Source organism: Nicotiana sylvestris, chromosome 1, assembly GCF_000393655.2.
Source record: "Nicotiana sylvestris chromosome 1, ASM39365v2, whole genome shotgun sequence".
Taxonomy (NCBI): Eukaryota; Viridiplantae; Streptophyta; class Magnoliopsida; order Solanales; family Solanaceae; genus Nicotiana; species Nicotiana sylvestris.
Window position 1 is genome coordinate 113,725,137 of NC_091057.1, and position 25,589 is coordinate 113,750,725.

General features: G+C 36.1%; 2 protein-coding genes and 1 non-coding gene across 4 annotated transcripts; 1 reads left to right on the forward strand and 2 right to left on the reverse strand.

Moving 5' to 3' along the window:
* Positions 1–376: 376 nt before the first annotated feature.
* Positions 377–2,722, reverse strand: LOC104248986 (peroxidase 43-like). 2 transcript variants are annotated; one of them, XM_009805349.2, is made up of 4 exons: positions 2,352–2,722; positions 2,040–2,222; positions 1,756–1,915; positions 377–905 (listed from the first exon to the last, which is right to left on the reverse strand). In XM_009805349.2, the coding sequence occupies exons 1-4, from the start codon at positions 2,547–2,549 to the stop codon at positions 487–489; spliced, it is 960 nt and encodes a 319-aa protein (XP_009803651.1). In that variant the 5' UTR covers positions 2,550–2,722; the 3' UTR covers positions 377–486. The 2 variants fall into 2 exon arrangements, with proteins under 2 accessions (XP_009803651.1, XP_009803650.1); XM_009805348.2 differs by having other exon boundaries at positions 1,753–1,915.
* A 2,196-nt stretch (positions 2,723–4,918) lies between these two features.
* On the forward strand, positions 4,919–5,025 carry LOC138881942 (small nucleolar RNA R71). The gene has a single exon (XR_011403400.1). It is a non-coding gene; the product is annotated as a small nucleolar RNA R71 (small nucleolar RNA).
* Positions 5,026–5,079: 54 nt separating this feature from the next.
* On the reverse strand, positions 5,080–5,490 carry LOC138873458 (uncharacterized). Its single transcript, XM_070151928.1, has one exon. The coding sequence runs from the start codon at positions 5,488–5,490 to the stop codon at positions 5,080–5,082; it is 411 nt and encodes a 136-aa protein (XP_070008029.1).
* Positions 5,491–25,589: the final 20,099 nt, after the last annotated feature.

Here is a 25,589-nt window from a genome sequence, read left to right on the forward strand (position 1 = left end):
CGGTTTAAAGGTTCAAAATTTTACAAGTTCCAAAATTATGAGTTCGGAGGTTTATGTGTTTGGAAGTTTACGGGTTTAGAAATTATAAAGTTTAGGATTCGAAATTTCGTGGTTTTGAAAGTTTAGCATTTCGAAAGTTTATGAAATTTGTGGGTTCGGAAGGTTGTTGGTTTGAAAGTTTATGGCTTCATGTTTATTATATCTAAATTATTTATGAATACTCTTGAGAAGTCATTTTTCTTAATTCGCGTACCAAACATCGGAAAATGAATAAGATTACTATACTTGTTTTCCAAGAAAACATTTTCCGTTATACCAAACACACCCTATATATCAAAATTAGTAGTTCTTTACTTCTCTTCTCAGATTCTTGGATTCTGATATTGCACACTCCAAAATGCACCATTAAGTTTGTACGACACACAAAGTAAAATGCTTAAGCAAGACCTAGTGAGAAGGTACAACTAGTAATTACAATTATATCAATCAAAAAGCTGAACATACACGTCTAATTGTTCCTTGAAATCCAGTTAGCACATCAATTCTACCCATTTTCACCATTGCATTGGCAAAATCAGCCTCAAATGATATCCCCAAAAATGGGCTAAACATCCCAAAGTAAGAATCCACAACACTCCTTGTTACCACATCTTCATATAAGCTAGCATCAGATCGTAACACAGCAAAACCACTCCTAATATTCTGCAAAATTTGGTTGTCAAATGCGTCGCTGCTGCCTTCATCTATCGGTAATCGGACATTAACGTTACCATTCTGTGGGCAAGTAGCCATTAATTCTGGTAGGAGACTGGGATTTATTGATGGATCAGAACCTCCTCCAGGGAAGAAATTGTAAAGCCTTTTGGTCATGAAGAAACATGCTGTAGTACCAATTGTATGTGCAGCTGCAAATTCATTATTTCTCTTAATTATGATAATTAATTGGATAAAACTGTTTATAATAGCGTAATGAAATCAAAGCAACATAAGAATCATGCATGTGTAAATAATTGGTGATTCAATTTAGTATTCTGGATATTAAGAATCATGTGTAATTTTTTTTAGGTGGCCCATTTCCTAATTAAGCGATCTCGTGAACTTCAATTACTGAACACTAGCTATATCCAAATTTCACCGCTCAGAAAGGAAAGATGCCTTTCTTTTTTCTTATTTTTGTCGCATTTACTGACCAAGGGTGAAGAATTTCATCTGATTGCATTGACTTAATCTACTTATAATTATAATAATTCATATTCCATGTGAATTTAGTATTAAAATGAATTGAATGGTACGTATATAAGACAAAGGTGAAAGTCATAATTACCTTAAAATCTGGCTTAAGGATGTAATTAAGAAACCCAAAATATGGTACTTCTATTTAAATAGAAAGCTCCAAAACCGTGGCTTAGCTAATGACAATATAAGTTCACATCCCTTCAATGTCTACCAACCTACAAAACCCACAATCTCTGCATGTACAAATGCATTACTCAGTGTGACTATTTGTGCTATGTTGTGTTGTGTTGTGTGCGTGTGCGCGTGTTTATGGTGTTTTCTCTCGTTTTTTTCAGGTCAGTGCTGAGCAAAAACAAATTCAAAATTTAGTAACTTCAGAATTCATATGGTATTACTATATGTTGACATTTTCTTGTTTGCACACGTGTATATGGAAGTAATAAGTTCAATTAAAACAACATGAACGAGCGCCCTCAATAAAAAATGAAATTAGTAGACGAATAAGAGAGAGTATACCACTGAGCACAACAAGGTCTTTCTCAGAAAGGCCTTTATCCGAGAACTTAGCTTTTAATATCTGAATGGAATCGCTGACGTCCGGCATATTTTCTGCTAATGATAAATTTGATATCACTCCATCTCTTCTTCCTGTTTCCACCTCATATGAAGGTCCATTTGCCTGTTGCCACCACATATGTTAGTATAAAAAAATGTAGAAAAGCTACAAATTTAATTTGTTCAATAGTGTAGTTAATGAACTGAAACATAACTGATGAGACAATTCAATTAAAAAAATAATTTACCAAAACAACAGCATCCCTAGCAGCCAAAGCAACAATATCAGCACAAGACACAACACCAGGACACATTGCTTCTACTTGTGCTTTGGCTCTTTCTATCACTTCAAAACCTCCTACCCCTTGATGTCCAAATGCATGCCTCTCTGCATTTTCTCCATTATCTATCAATATTGATCCATCACACCCCTGTTCATCATCAACAATAACAATAGTTTCACAACTTTCGTCTCGGATCACTTACACATATGTAAAAAGAATTCTGTTTATTATGAACCTACTGACTCTAATTTGCTAGAATTTATTAGAAATGATGACCTGAACAAAACAATCATGGAAATGAAGCCTAAGCAAGACAGGAGCAATATTTTGGTTGGAGGCAGCAACTTCACGGACAACAGCACTAACAACGGGCTCAACATTAGGACATGTGCTTTCATAAAAACCAACTCTTAGTTGGCCTTGTGAGATCCCTGCTAGATAGCTAAAAATTACAATGAAAAATACAAGTACCATTGTGTAAAAAGTATTTTATTGGGTAATTGTAGTGAATTCTTGGAAATTAAAAAAAAAAAAAAACAAAGAATCAAGTAAAAGGTGGTCAGAATGTAGGAAGCAGGAGAGTAATATGATTCAAGAAATGGTAGTACCAAAAAAGAGGAGATGAAGAGAAAATGGAGGAGGTGATGTTTGTGTAATGTACCTATCCACTATATTTCTACATAAAAATTTCTTTATTTTATACTCCCTCTTACCACACTTAAGTGAATTAAGAGATGGCAATGTGTCAAGCGCCAAGTTGCATGATTTTGGGGGTTTCCTTTTCTTTCTTGAATTTTCTTCTACTTCATCCTATTTTTTTCATAATTGATATTCATTAATTTTAAAGATGGTACTCCCGTTCATTTTACATAACGGTTCGAAAAATATTCATAGAAATTATAGTCTTATATATATCATGATATTTCCATAACCATAAGAGCATATTATTAAGTAAAGTGATATGAATTTAAAGTATAAAATTGTATCTTTTTAAAAACCGATTAATAAGAAAAAATGTGACGGAACAAATGAAATATTAAAAAATTTGTTATTATTGTAATTGAGTTAGCTGTAAACATAGAAGGAGTGCCAAAATAGATGAATAATACAACTGTCAGTAGAGGGATTCACGTGTAGATACAGAACATATAGATTTTTGGGTTTTTGGATTTTTATGGGATGGATGAAGGCAAGCCATTTAAGTTTCTTTGTATTGTTTAGTGTCCCCATGAAGCCATTTAGGTTTCTCGTTCTAAGTTCCCCAAGCCAAAGGTCACTCGGTAATAACATAGTGTTTCCCATGTTCTGGATATATATGCATATACATAACATATGCATACATATATGCCCCATTGTCTAATGCTGATCCTGTATGGGTCGAAATCTGTCTTTAAAATATTTGAGCCAAGAAATTATTAGGGGAAGAGTTCCCAAGTCATCATTTGTCTAAATGACCCAAGCACAATTTCAATTATTTATTTACTCTTGGTACTTTGATTCGCAAATTGAAGTGTGTCTTTCATTTCACCAAGATCTAATTTTTTAAAAATAAAAAATGACATCAAATTTATTGAAGCTCCAGAATCACAAAGTGCTTTTTCAATGTATACTCCTCCTAGAGTACATGGAATGATAAAACTACCTGGGTCACCGAGTTTTTGTGGTAGCTTATTTTGAAGTATATCACTGCATTTTTCAGTAAGCATTACCACAGAAACTTCTTCCAATTTCCTTTTGCTTGATAAAATTTCTTTCAAAAATTTGGCATATGAAGGCATTTGCAATAAAGCATCAGTAAAAGGAATGTTACTGTGAATTTGTTTTAAAATTTCCAAAAACTTTGCAAATTGATTACCCAACTTTTCTCTTTTCATCTTTTGTGGGAAGGGAATTGTAACAGGGAAAGAAGTCAAATTTTTAGTATTTTTTTCTTCTTTTTTCTTGGCTTCTTTCTCTTCTGATGGTTGAGAGGGTGTCTCAACATTCTCACCCTTGCCTACCTGTTGTTCTGATTGATTCTTTTCTTGTTTGTTTGCATAGGGTTCATCAAGAGTCATACCTGACCGTAAGGCAATGGCCTTAAGGTGTTCTTTGGATTTTTCTCTGTATTGCTCGGTAAAGGACCTTGAATCTTTTTAGACACAAGAGTTGTCAATTAGCTTAACTAAATTTCAAGATTTTTTAGAGCTGAATTTTGACTTTCCATTTTTTCATTAGTAACCTTAATGTACTTGTACAAAAGGTCATCAAGACTTGGATGACCTTGTTGAGGCCTTTGTTGATATGGAGTTGCTTGCTGATAAGGCCTGAAATTTTGTTGTCCACGATTTTGATTTTGATATCCGGGTGGACTCTGTACTTGTTGCTTTTGGTAGTTTTGAGAGTTTTCAGCATCATTTACATTGCTCCATTGAAATCCTGGATGTTTTTGTGCTAATGGACTTCCAAAAGGATACAGCTTGTATCCGATGACATTGACATGTTCATCATTTTGATTGGTTGCTTGACATTCGTGGTTTAGATAGTTTCCTCCACACAAGTCACAAGCCTCAGACTGGCTTGGTTGTTGTGTATTTACTTGAAAAGATTCAATTTTTTGTGCCAAAGAAACAATCTGTTGTGTTAGTGTATTTAAAGCATCCACCTGATTTACTGTAACAGTTTTCTTAATGATTACACGCTCAGATAGCCACTGTATGGCATTTTCAGAAATTTCATTAAGCAATTGCAATGCTTCTTCTGTGGTTTTTCCCATTATGGAACTTCCTGCAGCTGCAACTATTACATTTCTAGAAAATGGTTTCAAACGATGATAAAAAATGTACAACTGCATATGTTCAGGAATGTCATGATGTGGACATTTCCTTAACATTATTTTCAATCTTTTCCAAGCTTGATAAACTGACTCAGTGTCAGTCTGCAAGAAGTTAGATATATCCTGTCTTAACTTTGTTGTTTTATCAGGGGAAAAATATTTATTTAAAAATTTCTGAGTCATTTGGTCTCATGTGGTAATAGACCCTTGCGGCAAATTTCGTAACCAAGTTTTGGCCTCTCCTTTTAAAGAAAAAGGAAATAGCCTTAACTTAATTGCTTCAGGAGGTACTCCATTATACTTTGTGGTTTCAACTAATTCTAAAAAGTCAATTAAATGACTATGTGGAACTTCACTTAGATCACCAGTGAAAATGCAAGATTGTTGAATTGTTTGAATCAGGCATGTCCTGATTTCAAAGTTATTGGTTGCTACTGGAGGTTTCCTGATACTAGATTCACAATTAAAGCGATCAGGTCTAGCATAATCCCTTAGGATTCTATTTGCTGGTCTTGGCGCCACTTCATCAAACTGCTCCTCTGCATGAGCTGGTGGTGGAATTTGTAGTGGATTGTTATCATCTTCTAATTGATGCTCCATTCGGTTACAAGTTATGTTTTGAGACGAAATTTGTTCTTTCTTGCACAATCGCAAAGTTTTTTCTATTTCAGGATCGTAATTGGACAACTCTTTTGCAGAAGAGCGGGTCATAAACTATCTGAAATTAAAGTAAAATAAAGACAGTTCCTAAAATAGTAAAAGATAGTTTTAAAAATGAATTAAAAAAATAGTACGGTAATATTATAGTTAACTAAAACAGTAAGTTGTAACTAACCATCAAAAGAAATAATATAATACTAATTATATTATATGAAAAAAAAATCAATAATAAATCAAGTATGTTGAAGGATTAAAGTACTATCAATTAAAAAAAGTTGAATAAAATATTATTTTCTAAAAATATAGTAAAAGTAATAGTTATAATAGTAATATAGAATAGTACAAAGGATACTTTTAGAACTAGAATAGTAAAAACAAGTATTTACAATTATAATAATAATAATAAAATATACTTAAAAATGACAAATAAAAAAATGAAATTGTGAATCACAAAACTAATATATTATACTATTATATAGATGTTAGTATTAACAATAATAATATAATAATAAAATATAAAATAGAGTAGGTTGAAGTGCTAACTATGAGGGATTTCTTTTTTCATTTTTTTATATGCTTTTTTACAATATTAAATAGAATTGCTCCTAATAATAGTAACATTATGATAGTAGTATGTAGGAGATAATATTTTGAAGGGAAAATTAACAATAATAATAATAAATTCTCAAATTAGTAATAAAATATTTAATCTAAAGTAGATGTGTGTCAATCCCCGGTAACGACGCCAAAAATTGACGAAGCTTGTGTGTATAGGATTTTCTGCTCATACTCTGTCAAATTCTAGTATAGTTTATGATATCGTCCTACAGAGATTGGACAATCTAAGCTACAAACTTGTAATATTTTGACTACTATTTGAGAGAACCAAATTAATGAAAGGTGTGTTTGAAATTATAAATTAAGACAAATTTCTTCTGAAAAGTTTATATTTAAAAAGAGTTGGGAATCGTTGAATTCACTTGATATATCATTTCAATAAAATCTCAGTTTCATACGTATTTCTATAAAGAATAATTGCTTATTGCTAATTCAATTGTATTTTTACACTAAGAAATAAATAAATAATTAACACTCCGTGAGGTTATGTCAATTAATTGATTTAAAACTAGTGACGATTAAACTGAAATATCTTGCCTGAATTGTGCTCAAGGTCGTGAGAATATTTTTACTAGAAAATCAATAATCTTGCCTTCAACAATTTCTCCGTGAGAATTAAAACTGAGGAAAGCAAGATTACAGACTTGAAACAATAATCTTACTAAAAATTACTTTGACTCTAATATTATGTGCTCAAGTGTAGTAAAAACTTCGTGAGAATATTTTTACTAGAAAATCAATAATCTTGCCTTCAACAATTCCTCCGTGAGAATTAAAACTGAGGAAAGCAAGATTACAAACTTGAAATAATAATCTTACTAAAAATTACTTTCACTCTAATATTCTATTCATCAGTTATTATATATTAATTTTGCTCCGTGAGAATTATAAAATTAATATAAGAATAACTTAGATATAAAATATATAGATGTGATAATAATGATTAAAAAATCATCATTCCATCACAATATGAAATGTAAATAGAGTTTCAGACCAATAATGTATTGAAACTGAGATAGTATTATAATTATATCAAGCTTCATCAACTATCCCAACAAAAAGAAATTACTCCACTATGGAGTAAGAAAAGCTAAAAAAAATACTTTCAAAAGACTAAGAATATTTTACTACCGAGAGAGATTAGAGAAAGAGACCAAGAACTCTTCTCTTTCTCTTTTGAACTTAAGAAAAACTAAATAGGAAATTGGATACAAAGTGAGATGTTCTTTCTTCTACAAACATATGCCTATTTATAGGAAAATTTCTACAAGACCTTGGTGTGAATTTGCAAGATAATATCAATATATCATATGGCCTTGATGAGAAATTGACATGGCAAATTGTCATGAAATTTTGGTGAGAATTTGCCATAACTTTTATATCTCTTGACTTTATGTATTCTTAGATGAAATTATCACGGATATATACTTCTTCCTTGAACTGTAGGTTATTTCTTTTTTTCTTTTTTCATGTATTTTTTTTCTTGCAAGAATTGTTAGAAAAGTGCAAAAATAGAATATAAATTGATCATGTTTTATATCTAAAATATTATATTTTTTTATTAAAATATAAGAATAATTTATATCCATCATTGAGCAATCGAAGTGAAGTTATGTTACTTATAGAAGATGGTAAAGGACCACTTAGCCTACAGTTATGCACATCTAGTATCTCTAGATTACAGAGATTTCTAGGTATCACTCCAGTGAACCTATTGAATGATAATGACAAAATTTGAAGGTTTGAGCATTTGTCGATGTCCAAAGGACTTTGTCCATCAAATTCATTGTTAGACAGTGCAAGTACCATGAGTACTTCTGGGAGATACGAGCATATATTGACAGGAAGGTTTCCAAACGATGTAACGACGAAATCTTGAACATGCTAAGTGGTACAAGGCCCGTTGTCACACCTTCTTTTTCATCATGTGCCCGCAAAGGCGCAGAGGGAGTTTTTCCAATTAAAGGACAATCGAAACGGGATTTATTTATTTATTTCAGAGTCGCCACTTAGGAGATTTATAGTGTCCCAAGTCACCGGTTGAATCCCGAATCGAGGAAAAGATTGACTCTGTATTACAGTCCGCGAACCAGAAATCCAAGTAAATAATTCTTTTAACCCGGGAGAAGGTGTTAGGCATTCCCGAGTTCCGTCGTTCTAGCACGATCGCTCAACTGTCATATTCGGCTTATTTATCTGATTTTCATACATGTTGAACCTATGTGCAAATTTTAACTGTGTACCGCTTTTATTATTATTATTTTTTTACCGAGAATTGCAACATCGTGAAAATACATTTCGAACCACGTCACATCAATGCACCTGTGGTTATTGACACATTTCAACTTTGTTGAGATTTGGATTTGGATCACATAAATGTGCACCCGAGTTTAAGAAGATAACATTATTAAATACGCGCCTAAAGCGACTAGCATATCATTATTTTGGGTAGGGCCGTGAAATTTTGCTAAACGGCCCATCCCGAAGTCTAAGTAATTTTACCAACACGTATAGAGGGCCCCGCAGCTTGTGTATTTTTGTTTGTCGAGGCTCGTCTCATTCATTATTTTTAAAAGGAATTTGCAACGTCGTGGAAATGCATCTCGAACCACGTCACAATCAATGTACCCGTGATTAGCGATACATTTCGACTTCGTGGAGATTTGGATTTGGGTCACATATATGTGCACCCGAGTTTAAGAGAGTAAATTATTTAAAGCGCGCCGGAAGTGACTTGCGCGTTATTATCTTTTGGGGAAGGCTGTGAAATTCGCTAAACGGCCCGTCCCTAAGTCTAAGTATTTTAAAACAAATATTTATTGAGGGCCCCACAATTTTTGTATTTTTTATTCGGCGAGGCTCATCTCATTTTTATTCAAGGATATCCTAAAGCGACTATGATTTTCTATTTATTGGTCTCTAAGAATAAAGAAAAATCCTAATCAATTAGCATTATTTAGGAGCTATTACTTTTGAACCTATGACTTCCAACTAAGTCAAACTCTCAGCGGTTTTGGGGCCTCAGGGTCTGCCCAGGAACGAAATGGTCAACCTGCCTTGACAAGTTGCTACGAGTATGAAGTCTGGGCTGTCTGAGAAGGACACTGAAGCCCCAAACTGTCCGTTTAGTAGACTGTTAAGCCTTTAATTGTTAAATCAGACCAAGTTTTAATTCGAGTTAAATACACATACACTGATATGCTACAAATTATTCAACATGCACTCGATGATTATGAAGATTACCTCACTTGCTTATCTATTAGTGAGTTCCTAATTATCACTATAAAGGGAAATCCGACGGGAAGCATGATTGGATTTGAGCAACAGTAATTACTAACTCAAACTAACAATATTTAACCAACACTCAATACTTAAAGGAATCATGAATTTAGAAATGGATTACTGAAGACTATTAGAACTGCTTATCGCCCTAGCATCTGTTGATTATTAATTCAATGTCCAATTGCAAAACTATTCCTCATACATATCCAAATTGCACTACATTGATAACAATAGCTAGACCAAAACAAAACTGCTAACTCCGGATTCAACACACTTCTCTAATTAGTTTAACAATTCTTAAGCTAACAATCCTAGATTCACCATTCAAAATAGCTCTATTTTTATTACAATAGGCACTCAATCACTATACAGAGAACTACCTAACATAACAAAATTATCAAAATAGAACTACGACAGATATTCAACTTCAGTTTCATTTCATGTTTCCAACAGATGGAGCTACATCGACATAGGCTCGAAATATGTACCTGGAAGTTGAAGTATAAACCAAAAATGAGGGGGTCAGTCAAACAGCAACAACAACAGGAATCAGCAACAGTTTTCAACAGGTATCAGCAACCAGAACTCAAATAGCAACAACAAACCAGTCTCAACCCAGAAGTGAACTCAACACACTTAAATTTTACCCCGGAATGAATTGTAGAACAACAACAACAACAGATACCCAAACAGACCTGACTGTGCCACACTACCCTCAAAACTAAACCAAAAAAAAAACTTTCTAAAGCTTTGACCACACTAAACCAGACTGCCTTTCAAAATAACTCTCAGAAACTCCCTATTTTCACACTTGCTTTTTTTTCTCTTCTAAAATCTGCCCAAAGGAAAAGCCAGACCAGACCCAAAAGCTTGAAAAAGAATTGATTTTCTTCTCCCAAAACCAACCCCCTATACTCTGTCCAAAAAACCTCCTCTTCTGTCTAAAAATGACTCTATATTTAACCCCCAAAACAGGCCTGCCCCCTCTGCCTTATCAGATTTTCTGCCCATGATATTCCTCCACTACTATTACATGTTTTGTTCTCTTTTTAATTCACTTGTTCCCCACTACCCTTGTCTTTTCATTATTTAATTGTTCAAACAGGTATGAGCACCTATTTCTTAATCCATTTCCTTTAGACCTTCCTCACCATCATGTTTTGTCCCCCATTAGCACTAAACAAATACATTAGTTTAATGTTAATTAAGTGTTTTACTGACAGCCCACTTAAACTAGCCATTTTTAAACTTCTCAATTCCCAAATTACCCTCCTAAAAGCCCCTGAAATTACTATCCTACCCAATCCCTTTCACTCTGCATTGAACCTTTCAACTCTAACCTATTCAAACCTACCAACTAACTAAGCTGAATCCAACAAACTACAACAGCTATAACCAATTCAAATCAGTTAGTAATTCAAGATGGCATTAAAATGAAGACTAAGGGTTCAGGGCAGCACATATTGAACTAACTATATTGGGGAACCAATCATATTTAGCTCAGCAACAGATGAACTGAAATCAACTAGACGAGCATATGCCTTAATCAGATTGGAATACAAAAGAAAAAACAGCCAGAAGAGCCTTAAGGGGATCGACAGATTCAGGATAACAAATGACCAATAAATTCAGTTCAATGAACTGAATATACCAACAGGCTCAGTTCTAAGTTCAAATATACCAACGAGCACATTTTAATACAAACTTTAGAACACAAACGAGGCAGGAAGGGAAACAGACAAGAATGAACCAAAAATTAGACTATTATCATGCTAATCTAACATTCAAGCATACCAGACTAATCGACGACACTTATTCAATCGATTACACAAATTATAGCATATAACAATCGACAACAAACAGAAGCAATGATAAAATTGGACCAAATAAAAGGTCTGATGGAGAAGAAGAAAGAACAATGAACAAGACTGGATTATAACTAACTAAACACAATTATCCATAACAAAATAGAACAAGAAAGGAGAAAAAGGTACCTTGACAAAACAGAAACTAGAGGAACCCAGGTCGAACCCTTGACTCGAACTTTTTGAGGTTGAACGGACCTTAATAGAGTGTTCTCCACTGAGAACACTTCGACTAAGGTCCATTGGACGCCCAAATTCCTCTATTTCGGACCAACTCCAGTTTTTGGTTTTTTAGGGTTCTTGGGGTTTGATTTGGGGTTCGAACGGTTCCGGTCTGATTCGAACCAAACCAACGGTGGTTTGGTGACGAGGGAGGTCAGAGAGATGTCCGGTATGAGTTTGGGATTGGTTGGGGTCCATAACGAGGGTGGTCAGGGGGTGCCGTGGGGTGAGTTTGGGACTGGTTGGGGTTGATTTCAAGTTTTGCTCGAATCTTCGATTGAAGATTCGAGAAGCTACAGGCTGATTCGAGCAAAACGGGCAAGGGATTCGTGGAGAGGGTGGTTAGGTGCTCTAGGGGTGTTAGTTTCATGGTCAGCGGCGTTGTTGCCGCCGGCTTTCAGGCGAAAGGGTTTCAGGGTGGCTAAGGTTTCAGGGGTTGTTTGGTTTGTCTCTGAAAGAGATGATGAATAGGGGGTATGGCTTAGGGGGTGCGAGGTGAGAGGTTGGATTTATATACGGAGGGGGTGGTTTAATCCTGGCCGTTGGATCAAGCACGATCAACGGCCTGGATCAATTCACTTAAAGGAAACGGTGACGTTTGGTTTCGTTGGGGGACTGGGTCGATCCGGGGGCAAATGGGTCGGGTTGTGGGGATTGTTCTGAGGCGTTGGATCAAATGAAATGAATGGCCTGGATCTATTGGCTATATACGACGTCGTTTGGATATATCTGGAGATGGACTGGACCGTTCGATCGAGTGAGATCAACGACCCAGATTTTTCATGCCCGAACGGCGTCGTTCCACCCGTCCCCAAGACTGGTTGGATTGGACCGGGTAAAAGGGTATTTGGACTGGGCCTGAACTGTCTTTTAAAATTGGCCCAGTCCGATTTTCTTCTCTTGTTTCTTCTTTTTCTTCTATTTTCTTTTTAATTCCTAATTACCAAAAATTTGTCAAATAAGTTGTAAAGCCAAAATCAACTCAAAAATACTAATTAATCCTTAATAACAATTATCACACAAGATTAAATACAAAGATAATCACACACTTTGACATTAAATGCTTAAAATGCGAAGTAAATTATTTTTTTGTGATTTTTCATTTTCTCAAAAAAACTAGGGTTAATTAATTCCTAATTGTGAAAAATAAAATCTTAAGTGCACATGCAACGTGTTTTTTTTTTTGTATTTTAATTAATTAAAACAGGCTAAGCGTTCACAGACAAAAACACAAATAATTGTCCCAAAATGCCACAAGAATTCTAAAAATTGTACAGCACGGAAATTTGTTTTATTTTTTTTCGATTTCTTTTGGAGTATTTTTCGTGAAGCAAAAATCACTTGCTCACAGCTGCCCCTCTTTATCCGAAAACACAAAGAGTTTTCGTGCAAAGATAAAGTGAGCGGATACGAGCGATTTTTGCCCGTTGGAATACTCTGTGTGAAGCATTTTTGAAAAGATTTAACCGAACCTTTGCTTCACAGGTTTCCTACATATCTCTGGCTAAAAGGGAATCAGGTTAATGTAGTTCGGAAAGTTTTGGTAGCTGGGACTACTATGGGATTGCATTTTTGCTGTTACTACTACTGCATGCTGTTGCTACTGCTTTTCGACCTCCTTATTACACCGTGCCAAAAGAAAACAAGAAGCTAGACTAAAACTAGGAATTACAAAATCTTATCTATCTCCGACTTGTTCTTGTAGTCTTCTTTCTGACTTCTGCGATGGGATTCATGCTGGGGGTATTTTGTTGTAACCCTCCGCATTACTGACCTCTGATTTAATCTTGAAATGTATTCCTCTGTTCTGCAGTCGGGCTCCTAACTTTAACAACTTAAAATTTAACAACCTCCATTCTACAGGCGGGCTCCTGACTTCAATAAACAATTTAAAGATAACATCTTCATCCTCCAGGCGGGCTCCTGACTTTGACTACAACTTGAGAATATAACAACCTCTATTTTTCAGGCGGGTTCCTGACTTCAACTGCAACTTGAAATGACAACAACCTCCATTCTCCAAGCGGGCTCCTGACTTCAATAACTTCTTAAAATATAACACCTCCATTCTCCAGGCGGGCTCCTGACTTCAACTTCAACTTAAAATGTAACCCCTCCGTTCTTCAGGCGGGTTCCTGACTTCTTCAACTTAAAATATAACAACCTCCGTTCTAGAGGCGGGCTCCTGACTTCAATAACTTCTTAAAATATAACACCTCCATTCTCCAGGCGGGCTCCTGACTTCAACTTCCACTTAAAATGTAATGCCTCCATTCTCCAGGCGGGTTCCTGACTTCATCAGCTTAAAATTTAACAACCTCCATTCTACAGGCGGGCTCCTGACTTCATCAACTTAAAATTTAACAACCTCCATTCTACAGGCGGGCTCCTGACTTCATCAACTTAAAATTTAACAACCTCCATTCTACATGAGGGCTCCTGACCTCAACTATTTCGTAAAATATAATACTTCCATTCTCCAGGCGAGCTCCTGACTTCAATAAACCTTAGAATATAACACCTCCATTCTCCAGGCGGGCTCCTGACTTCAACTATAATTTGAGATATAACACCTCCATTCTTCAGGCGGGATCCTTACTCCGACTGCAACTTAAAGATATAACACCTCTATTCTCCAGGCGGGCTCCTGACTGCAATAACTTCTTAAAATATAACACCTCCATTCTCTAGGCGGGCTCCTGACTTCAACAGCTTCTTAAAAATATAATACCCACATTCTCCAGGCGGGCTCCTGACTTCAATTATGACTTAAAATATATAACACCTCCATTCTTCAGGCGGGCTCCTGACTGCAATAACTTCTTAAAATATAACACCTCCATTCTCCAGGCGGGCTCCTGACTTCAACATCTTCTTAAAAATATAATACCTCCATTCTCCAGGCAGGCTCCTGACTTCAATTATGACTTAAAAAATATAACACCTCCATTCTCCAGGCGGGTTCCTGACTTCAAACTTCTTTTTAAACAATACGTTTTATTGCTGTTGTTCCTTCCTGCCTTCCGAACCATTTTCCTTCTAACTTGAATCATCTTCCTTCAGAACTGCTTCCCTCAAAACTGGTGTTTCATTCCTCTAAAAACCACTGGGGATAACACCGGTGTTTTATTCAAAAAATATGTTATTTCCCTCATTCAACGACTACTTCCCTTAAAGCTGGTGCTTTCCTTCCTCCGAAAGCTACTTCCCTTAAGACTTATGTTATCTTCCTTCCGAAATTGCTTCCTTTAGAACTTGTTTGTCCTTCTTCCGAGAACTGCTGGGGATACCATTTTTCCCCAAACTTGTGTTATCTTGCTTCTTCCCCAAGTGGGTACCGGACCTCCAGAAACCTTTCAAAATGAAAGAAAATTTTCTGCCCTAGTTTGACAATTTTTCTTGTATCATGATATCTTTTCATCATCTATACCATTTCATGTCTGTGCTTCAAATCAAAGAAAATTTTGTTAGTTTAAAACGTGGTGAATGGTCGTGCCAATCCTGCTGGGGATGGTTTTCTCTTTTCTCCTTTCCCTGCTTCGTGTTCCATTACATCACCAAAGCTTGTTGGGGATGAGATTATTTGTTGGGGATGATATTCCTGCTGGCGATCATATCCCTGCTGGGGATGGTTTTCCCCTTCTTCTTTCCCCGCTCCGTGTTGTCCGACACTCTTGGAACTTGGTCGATAATCTGCCAAGGATGCTCTTGTTTCTTGATGATTCTTTATTAACCAGTTGTTGCTTCCCACTTTTCTCCATATTCTCCCCGAAATTCTAGACCAATCCATCCTTTGGTCTTGCAACGAGCGTCTTTCTCATTCCATTGCATTATCTTTGGCCCGTCCTCTCCACATTGTGTTTTTACACAATCTTGGCAACTGGTAATAAGCTCTGAAAATCCTTTTCAAAAACAAACTGCTGGGGAGGTAAAGTCTTTAAACTAAGAATGAAAAAGTGATGATTTCAAAAGATAGAAAAAAAAGAAGTCTTTCTGAACAAATGCTAGGGAAAAGGAAAGAAAAGAACTTATCTGAATGATATAACTGATCCCAACGATCATGTCGTGCATTCTGGATTAATCAACCCAGTTTATTTGTATCAATCAATCTTTCGGACGGACTCATCTTGCTGGGGATAAACAGGCACTCAACTCTTTGCCAAATGTAGATCCTTTCCGCCAATCTTGTCTTGTCGCCTCATAGTGCCCTTCGAGGGGTTTTCACTACTAAGACTCTCTCATTTCTCTCAACTCTCATCGCCTTATGGCGCCTGTGAAGGTTTTCACCGATAAGACTCTCTCATTTTATTTCTCTCAACTTACGTTGCCTTATGGTGCCTGTGGAGGTTTTCACCGATAAGACTCTCTCATTTTATTTTATTTTTTCCAGCTGGGGATTGGAGTGTTACCGATATGACTCTCTCTGCTGGGCATTCTTCCGACTATCAATTCATTTCCAGCTTATGATCCTCTTCTCTGCTGGGGATCAGAGTGTTATTCCTGATTTCCATTTACATGACTTGGCACTTCTCGGTGACTGATCGGGAGGTCTTTTTTGGAAATCAATATGGGTTTTCGTGTATGGCTAAAAGAAAAGGGGTATCAAAAGGTTCAAAATAATTTAATGGGTAAAACATTACAACTTTTGGAATCAAACTTCCTTTCCAAAATTACAAACACAAACTTCTGCCCCAGTTTTTCTTTCTTGGGGATTTTTATTTTTTGTTACACTATGACCAAGCCGTGAGGCGCCTACGTATCCTTGTTTGAGGAATCAGGTCAAACGTAGTTCCCAATTCCTTTGTTTTTCTTGTGACTTTTCTTTTTGTCTTTATTATCATTATTTTTCTCTTCTCTTTTTCTTTCATTTTCATTACTGATTCCAAAAGAGGGGTATGAAAGAATAAATAAGGCTCAAAAGGGGAGGCAAAGGTTGAAGTGTTTGGATGGAATAACAAATTGCCTCCGTCATTTCATTCTCCGATACCATGCCAAATGCAAACAAACAACAATTACAATTAAAAGAAATCATACATAATATCTCTTAACTGCGTCAGAATTGATAGCCATGTCGACGCATTTCCCTTCGATATCTATTAAACATAAAGCGCCATTGGACAACACTCTGGTTACAATGCATGACCCTTGCCAATTCGGGGCGAACTTGCCCTTTGCCTCAGCCTGATGTGGGAGGATGCATTTCAACACTTGCTGGACCACTTCAAACTTCCGGGGACGCACATTTTTATTGTATGCTCTTGCCATTCTCTTTTGATATAACTGGCCATGACACACAGCTGCCAATCTCTTTTCATCAATCAAGCTCAACTGCTCCAATCGGGCTTTGACCCATTCATCATCATCAATCTCAGCTTCAGCGACAATCCGAAGGGATGGAATTTCAACTTCCGCCGGTATCACTGCTTCGGTTCCATATACCAACAAATAAGGAGTTGCACCTACTGAAGTACGAACAGTGGTGCGATAACCCAACAATGCAAATGGTAATTTTTCATGCCATTGCCTCGAACCTTCTATCATCTTCCAAAGTATCTTCTTTATGTTTTTGTTGGATGCCTCAACTGCTTCATTCACCTTGGGACGATATAGGGTGGAATTGCGGTGTGTAATCTTGAACTGTTGACATACTTCTTTCATCAGACTGCTGTTAAGATTAGCGCCATTATCCGTGATAATCACTTTGGGGATCCCAAATCTACAGATGATATGGGAATGAACAAAATCTAACATTGCCTTCTTGGTTACCGACTTGAAAGTTTTAGCTTCAACCCACTTAGTGAAATAATCGATGGTCACTAGAATGAACCTATGACCGTTGGTAGCTGCCGGCTCAATAGGTCAAATGACATCTATGCCCCAGACAACAAATGTCCATGGTGCTGACATTGTATGTAATTCTGTCGGCGGAGAATGAAACAGATCTCCGTGTATCTGACACTGATGGCATTTCCGCACAAAACTGATACAATCGTGCTCCATAGTGAGCCAACAGTACCCTACTCGAAGAATCTTCTTTGCCAATACATATCCGCTCATATGTGGCCCACAAACTCCAGCATGTACCTCTGTAATAACTGTCGTGGCTTGACTAGCATCTATACATCTCAGCAATCCCAAATCTGGTGTTCTTTTGTACAAAACTCCTCCACTGAGGAAAAATCCATTTGCCAATCGCCGAATGGCTCTCTTTTGATCTCCGGTGGCCTGCTCCGGGTATATCCCCATCCTGAGGTATTCCTTGACATCATAAAACCATGGTTCACCATCCAGTTCTTCCTCTAACATGTTGTAATAAGCATGCTGATCACGAACCTGGATATGCAATGGGTCAACATGAATTTTGTCCGGGTGGTGCAACATCGATGCTAAAGTGGCCAAAGCATCGGCAACCTCATTATGAACTCTTGGGATGTGTCTGAACTCCACTGATCGAAATCGTTTACTCAGATCAAGCAAGCATTGTCGATATGGTATGAGCTTCAAATCTTTTGTTTCCCATTCACCCTGAATCTGATGCACCAGGAGGTCCGAGTCTCCCAAGACCAAGACGTCCTGGACATCCATGTCTGCAGCTAGCCGTAGACCCAAAATGCATGCCTCATACTCATCCATGTTGTTGGTACAATAGAAACGCAGCTGAGCCGTAACAGGATAATGATGTCCTGTTTCAGAAATAAGTACTGCTCTTATTCCAACTCCCTTCGCATTTGCGGCTCCATCGAAAAAAGCTTCCATCCTGGTTCCTTGGTCATTTCCAACTCATCTATATGCATCACTTCTTCATCAGGAAAATACGTCCTCAAGGGCTCGTATTTTTCATCAACAGGATTCTCGGCCAAGTGATCAGCCAATGCTTGGGCCTTCGTGGTCGTCCTCATCACATAGACGATGTCGAATTATGTGAGTAATATCTGCCATTTCGCCAATTTCCCTGTGGGCATAGGCTTCTGGAAAATATACTTCAGTGGATCCATGCGTGAAATGAGATAAGTAGTATATGATGACAGATAATGCTTCAATTTCTGGGCCACCCAAGTTAGGGCACAACATGTCTTCTCGAGTTGAGTGTACTTAACCTCATAGCTTGTAAACTTCTTGCTGAGATAGTAGATGGCTTGCTCCTTCCTTCCCGTAATGTCGTGTTGCCCCAGTACGCAGCCAAACGAATTTTCCAGGACCGTCAGATAAAGAATTAATGGTCTTCCCGGCTTAGGTGGAACCAACACAGGTGGATTTGACAAATATCCTTTGATTTGTCAAATGCTTCCTGACATTCTGTCGTCCATTCTACCGCAGCATCTTTCTTCAGTAGCCGAAAAATGGGTTCACAGGTTGCTGCGAGTTGAGCAATAAACCTGCTGATATAATTCAACCTTCCCAACATACTCATTACCTCTGTCTTGTTCATCGGCGGTGGCAAATCTTGGATGGATTTGATCTTTGACGGGTCCAACTCAATGCCTCGCCGACTGACCATGAATCCCAACAGCTTTCCAGATGGAACATCAAATGCACATTTGGCCGGGTTGAGCTTAATATTGTACCTTCAAAGTCTTTGGAAAAACTTCATTAGGTCTGCTACGTGGTCTTCCTGATGCTTGGATTTTATGATCACATCGTCCACGTATACCTCAATTTCTTTGTGTATCATGTCATGAAACACAGTAGTCATTGCTCTCATGTACGTTGCCCCAGCGTTCTTCAAGCCAAAAGGCATTACCCGGTAGCAATAAGTCCCTCACGGCCTAATGAATGCCGTCTTTTCCGCATCTTCTTCATCCATCAGAATCTGATAATACCTAGCATAGCAATCTACAAAAGACCCGATCTCACATCCGGCATAATTATCGATCAAGATATGGATGTTGGGTAATGGAAAGTTGTCCTTGGGGCTTGCCCTATTCAAATTGCGGTAATCGACACACACTCTGATCTTCCCATCTTTCTTCGGCACTGGCACCACATTATCCAACCAATCAGGATATCGAGTGACCCGAATAACCTTTGCATGCAGCTGCTTGGTGACTTCTTCTTTAATCTTCACACTCATATATGTCTTGAATTTCCTCAATTTCTGCTTGACGGGAGGGCACGCCGGGTCAGTGGGCAATTTGTGAACCACTAGATCGGTGCTTAAGCCCGGCATGTCATCGTACGACTATGCAAAAACATCTTTGAATTCAATAAGTGCTTTGATTAGTTCTTCCCTGATATTCGGTGCAATGTGGATGCTTATTTTAGTTTCCCTGATATCATCTGCATCCTCTAAATTGATGGCTTCTGTGTCATTTAAGTTGGGCTTGGATTTCTCTTCAAACTGGCTTAACTCTCTATTTATCTCTTCGAAGGCTTCATCCTCATCGTATTCCGATTCATCATCATAATCGACCTCTTGTACAATTAGTTCGGAATCAGATTGATTTTTTAGACTGGGTTGAAGATCCGTTGTGCATGCCATGTCATTAGTGTAAGCACGTGATTTTTGCCCTATATGAGAATTACTCCCAAAAAATTCAAAAATAAAATAATTTTTCTTGGTGTGCAATTTTTGTGATATTTTGTGTAACTATTTGTATGTTTGTCTATGCATGTTTATTTGTTAAATTAATAAAAAATACAAAAATAGGCATCTTTTGCATTTTTAGCATTTAATGTCCAAATGAACAATTTTATGCTTAATTATTACTTAATTGTGCATTAATTGTTATTGGAAGTTAATTTGCGCTTTTATAACTTAATTTAGTTCTTAATAATAATTTAAGTACTTTTATAATTTAGTTTTAGAAAAATAAAAGAAGAAAAGAGAACAAAAATACAAAGAAAAATCGGATTGGGCCACTTCTTCAATTTCAAACCACAGGCCCAAATAATTGCCCAACTTTCCCCATGACCCGGTCCGTTTCAAACCGGGTCGATCCGGTCCGCTCCATTAACCCAACACCCCTTCTTCATTTTTGTCCAACACAAAACAAAACCGAAAAAATAAAAAATAAAAAGTGAATTATCACTATTAATAGTTTTATTTTTTGTTTTTTTTATATATAAAAAAAATCCGAAAATATTTTATTTTATTTATTATTTTTATTTTAAAATATATATATATATAGTAATTTCGGAAATGATTTTAAAAAAATAAAAAACAAAAAAAATAAAAAAGTAAAAGAATGTAGAAAATTTAAAAAAAGTAAAAAGTTTTAAAAAATTTAAAAGTAAAATAAGGTTGGAATTAAAAAATAAATATAAAGGTATCTGAAAATTTAAAAAATTTAAAGTAATTGAAAGTAGCATTTTTAAAAGAAAAAGAAAAGATAGTGGTTTGTTTTTTAAAGAAAAGTTAAATAAAGTGAGATTCTCTTTTAAAAAAATAAAAAGTGGGATTTTAAATAAGATAAAGTAATTAAAGTTGGAATTTTAAAAATAAAAGTAAATAAAGGTGGGATTTCTTTTTCTAAAAAAATAAAAGCAATTTGTAAGTGGGATTTCTTTTAATTAAAAAAATAATAAAATAATAAAAAAACAAATCTGAAAATTTCGAAAATTTTGCTATAAATAGAAGAGAAAATTTAGGAAGAAGGGGTGGAAAAAAAAGAGGAAAAACTAGATAGAGAGAAGAAAAAAAGAGGGGGCGGAGTGAGAAGTATACACCCGATATACATTCTGGATACACTGAATATACAGGGGCAGAATTCATTTTGGAGAGTTTTGAAGTTGAAAAAGAATAGTTACTGTTTCATTGCCTCGCTTAAGATCTGAAATAGTCAGAACCTTCCTGCCTTTTACTTCTTCTCTATACTTGGAGTCGTTTATAGTCTCCTGGGTTTTCTACTATTCCTACTGTTACTGGTCTATTCCTGTGTTGCTGGACTGTCGTTGTTGTGCTACATTGTTACTACTGTTGCTGCTTCTCAGCTTCATCTTCTCTTGTTTTCCAATACCAGGTACACGAATGTAATACTAGTTATTGCAAGCTAAAAATGTGGAAGCATGAATACATATGAAGAATCGAATTTTGAAGTTTTAATTTCGCTTTTTCTCTGTTCCTTTTATTGATTGTATTTAGGCTATTTTATGTATTATTGAATAATAATTGGAATAAGAGAAAATAACATAAGTTAGTCTTTAATGAATCGGCTTGGCAAAACGGGTTAATTCACTAGCTATGAAGGTTCTAAGATTATCAACAGTAGGTTAATTGTGAACAAGTACTTAAATTTAGCTAAGACATGAATTTGAACTAAATTTCGTGAATTAGGTATTAAGGCATGATTTGAGTTCAAACAAAATTAGAAGAACGTTTAAGTCTAATAAACTTTCTATTAAGCTTTAGTAATTATGGTTAAATCCAGTTTCAAATGGTTGTGAATAATTAATTCCAATAGTTTTTTTATATATATAACAATGCGAGCTTCAATCTAACTATATTTGATTCTTTTGAATATTAGTTGTCAAATTTTTATTTTATTTATAATTTCGAATTTTTTTAGTAAAATTCTTGTTCATCAATATTTGTATTAATATAGCAATTAGTATGCCATGCTTTCTTAAATAAAAAAAAGCTCGTAATTAATTAGGATTTTCTTTATTTATTTTAGAGACTAATTTTAATAGAAAAGATGTAGTCGCTTTAGGATTTGTCCATTTAAAATAAATGAGATGAGCCTCGCCTAGTAAAATATATAGATTGCGGGGCCCTCACAAATGTATGTGTTAATTACTTAGAACTCGGGATCGGCCGCTTAGCGAACTTCACGGCCTTTTCTCAAAATAACCCTGCGCTAGTCGCTTTAGGCGCGTATTTAATAATGTTATCTCCTTAAACTCGGGTGCACATTTATGTGACCCAAATCCAAATCTCAACGAAATCGAAATGTGTCTCTAATCACGGGTACATTGATTGTGACGTGGTCTGAGATGTATTTCCATGACATTGCAAATTCTTTTTAATAATGAATGAGACGAGCCTCGACAAACAAAAAATGCACAAGCTGCGGGGCCCTCTAAATGTATATATTAAAATACTTAGAATTCGAGGACAGGCCGTTTAGCGAATTTTACGGCCTTCCCCAAAATAACAAGACGCTAGTTGCTTTAGGCGCGCCTTTAATAATTTATTTTCCTTAACTCGGGTGCACATTTATGTGACCCAAATCCAAATCTCAACCGAGTCGAGATATGCCAAACAACTACGGGTGCATTGATGTAACGTGGTTCGAGATATGTTTCCACGACGTTGCAATTCTCGTAAAATAATAACAATAAGTAAGAAAGCGGTAAAAAGATAAAATTTTGCACATAAGTTCATATTTGTATAAAATCAGATAATCAAGCCGAATATAACAGTTGAGCGACCGTGCTAGAACCACGGAACTCGGGAATGCCTAACACCTTCTCCCGGGTTAACAGAATTCCTTATCCGGATTTCTGGTGCGCAGACTGTAATATGGAGTCATTCTTTTCCTCGATTCGGGATTAAAATTGGTGACTTGGGACACCCTAAATCTCCCAAGTGGCGACTCTGAAATAAATAAACGAATCCCGTTTCGATTGTCCTTTAATTGGAAAAAACTCCCTTGTACCCTCGCGGGTATGTAAAAAGGAGGTGTGACAGCTCTGGCGACTCTGCTGGGGAATACTTTGACCCAGAACCACTGGTTCAGGGTTAGAAATTCGAGCTTAGATAAATTGTTATATTTGGCTTTATCTGATTTTTACATGTTTTGAGCCTAATGTGCTAAATGTTGCCTTTACCGCTTTGATATTATCTGAACTGTATATAAACTGTGCCGAAACCTACTCTTCTTACCTCCGGGGATGTGCTTACTGGTTAAGACTCCCTATTCTGTTAGTGTCATACCCTAAATAAAAGAGGCTCGGAAAGTTTCTAAGCCGGTTGGCCTTTTGGTTCCCGGACAGGAGCTCCTTCCTCAACTCGAGTGGTCCGCTCGGGTACACTGTCTAGAACACCGACCCAGGTTTTGAACATAGAATAACGTGACTTCATGCCGGATCCCTAGTAGGAACGCTTATTTGCATCATGTTGCATTTGACTTAGGGGACTCAACACAGGGGTTGGGTCCGTCTAGGACTAGCAACCTGATATGAAAAGGCCATCCTGATGCATCCTATTTGTTTTCCGTGCATTTATTTGTCTCATGCCCGCATGCTGACCGGTGTTTGAATATTATGAATATTGTGAAATTGAAAAAAAGGAAATAGCGGTTAGGGAATTGATTGTTTATTTTTGAAAAAAACCAATACCCAAATACTGTCAAAACTCTGCCGAAATTTTGGAAAGAAAAAAAACGTCTTATTAGTTTGTTTTATTAAAAGCAAAGGAAAAATAGAAAAAAAATTGTTGTTCTGTTTTGTTTTTCAAAAAAAATATATATAGAAATATATAGTTTGTCTTGTCATAAAAATAAAAATTAAAAAGAGTCTTACTTTTTTAAAATGGGGTTTTATGAAAATTCAAAAAATAATAATAATAATAATAATAATAATAAAAAAAGAGTCTTTCATTATTTGTCACAAATATATACATGTATATATATATATATCCAAAAGTTTTTATTTCCAAAAAATATATATATGTCCTTATTTGTTGCAAAAATATTTGTCTTGCCAAAAAGTCTAGAAAGGTTTTTAGACCCCCAATTTTCAAAAACAAAAAAAAATCCAAAAATATTTTCCATTATTAACTTCTTTAGAAAGTCTTTTAACTATTTATTTTTTTTTAAAAAAATGTATAATAAGATAGAAAAAAATCCGAAAATATTTTTCTTCTTTCAAAATTGAAAAGAAAACTCAAAATTCAAAAAAAAATATTTTTTAGAAGCATTTCTTTTATTAAAGGTAAAATTCCGAAAAATATTTTCTTCTTCCTTTAGAATAAGAAAAAAAAACAAATGGAAATTAAAAAAATATATATATCTTAGAAGTCTTTCTTTTAAAAAGAAAATCAATCAAAAATATTTCCTTTCTCCTTTTAAAGTAGTTCTTTCACAAATTCAAAAAAGGAAGTTAGTTCATCTACTTATTCTTGATTGCCCGAACTACGCGGGTTTGATTCTCACCGGATGTGAGATACGTAGGCAACCCCCGCCGGGTCCAACCTCCCATTTTTTTGAAAATTAATAAAGTAGCAAAAACGCCAAAAGTGTATTTTTCTTTCATAGGGTCGGGTGACGCCATTTATATTAAAAACAGCCAAATGTTCCCAAAAGGAACCCGGAAGGCTGCCTTTGTACAAACGGCCACCTCTTGTTTTTTCACACAACCTTAAAAATCTTCGTCCCTGAAGTGCTGAGAGGTCGTGTTCAGAAATCCTCTTGAGGAAAGTGAGCATATGTTTTTTTGTTTTGATCAAAATAAGTTTTGTTTGTTAAAATCTTATTAATAAATGTGCAGAATGAGCACGACTCCAAATGAACCCTTTGCAATCATGAATAAAATTCCCCTCCAATTGCGGCTTTGGTGGAATGATTTAGGCAAAGAAGGGCATGACGAAATCAAGAAATATCTGAAAGGCCTCACGAGTTTGTTGGATATCAGGCCACGGGGAGATATCATAAGGGCACTAGTCCCTCACTGGGATCCTGCGCACAATGTCTTCCACTTCTCGGACTTTGAACTTACCCCAACTTTAGAAGAAATAGCAGGGTATATCGGCAGTGCTGAGGCTCCATTGAGGCATAAATACCTGGTTGCTCCAAGAGCTGTGGCAGTACACCGGTTTCTGGACTCATTAAAGATAGTCAGAACAATTCGTAACCCTGACTTGGCAAAAGGTTTTTGCACTGTGAGTTTCATATACCAAAGATATGGTCACATAGGAGGATTCGACAAACCAGAAAACCAGTTGTGCAGCAAAAGTAACCGTCGAAAGTGGGATGAACATAGACGGGTTGCTTTTATGATAACTTTCTTAGGGCTCTTAGTGTTCCCAAGAAAAGACGGGAATATCGACATAAAGATAGCGGGGGTCGTCAGTACTTTGCTCACACAGAAAGATAGCACGCTGGCGCCCATGAT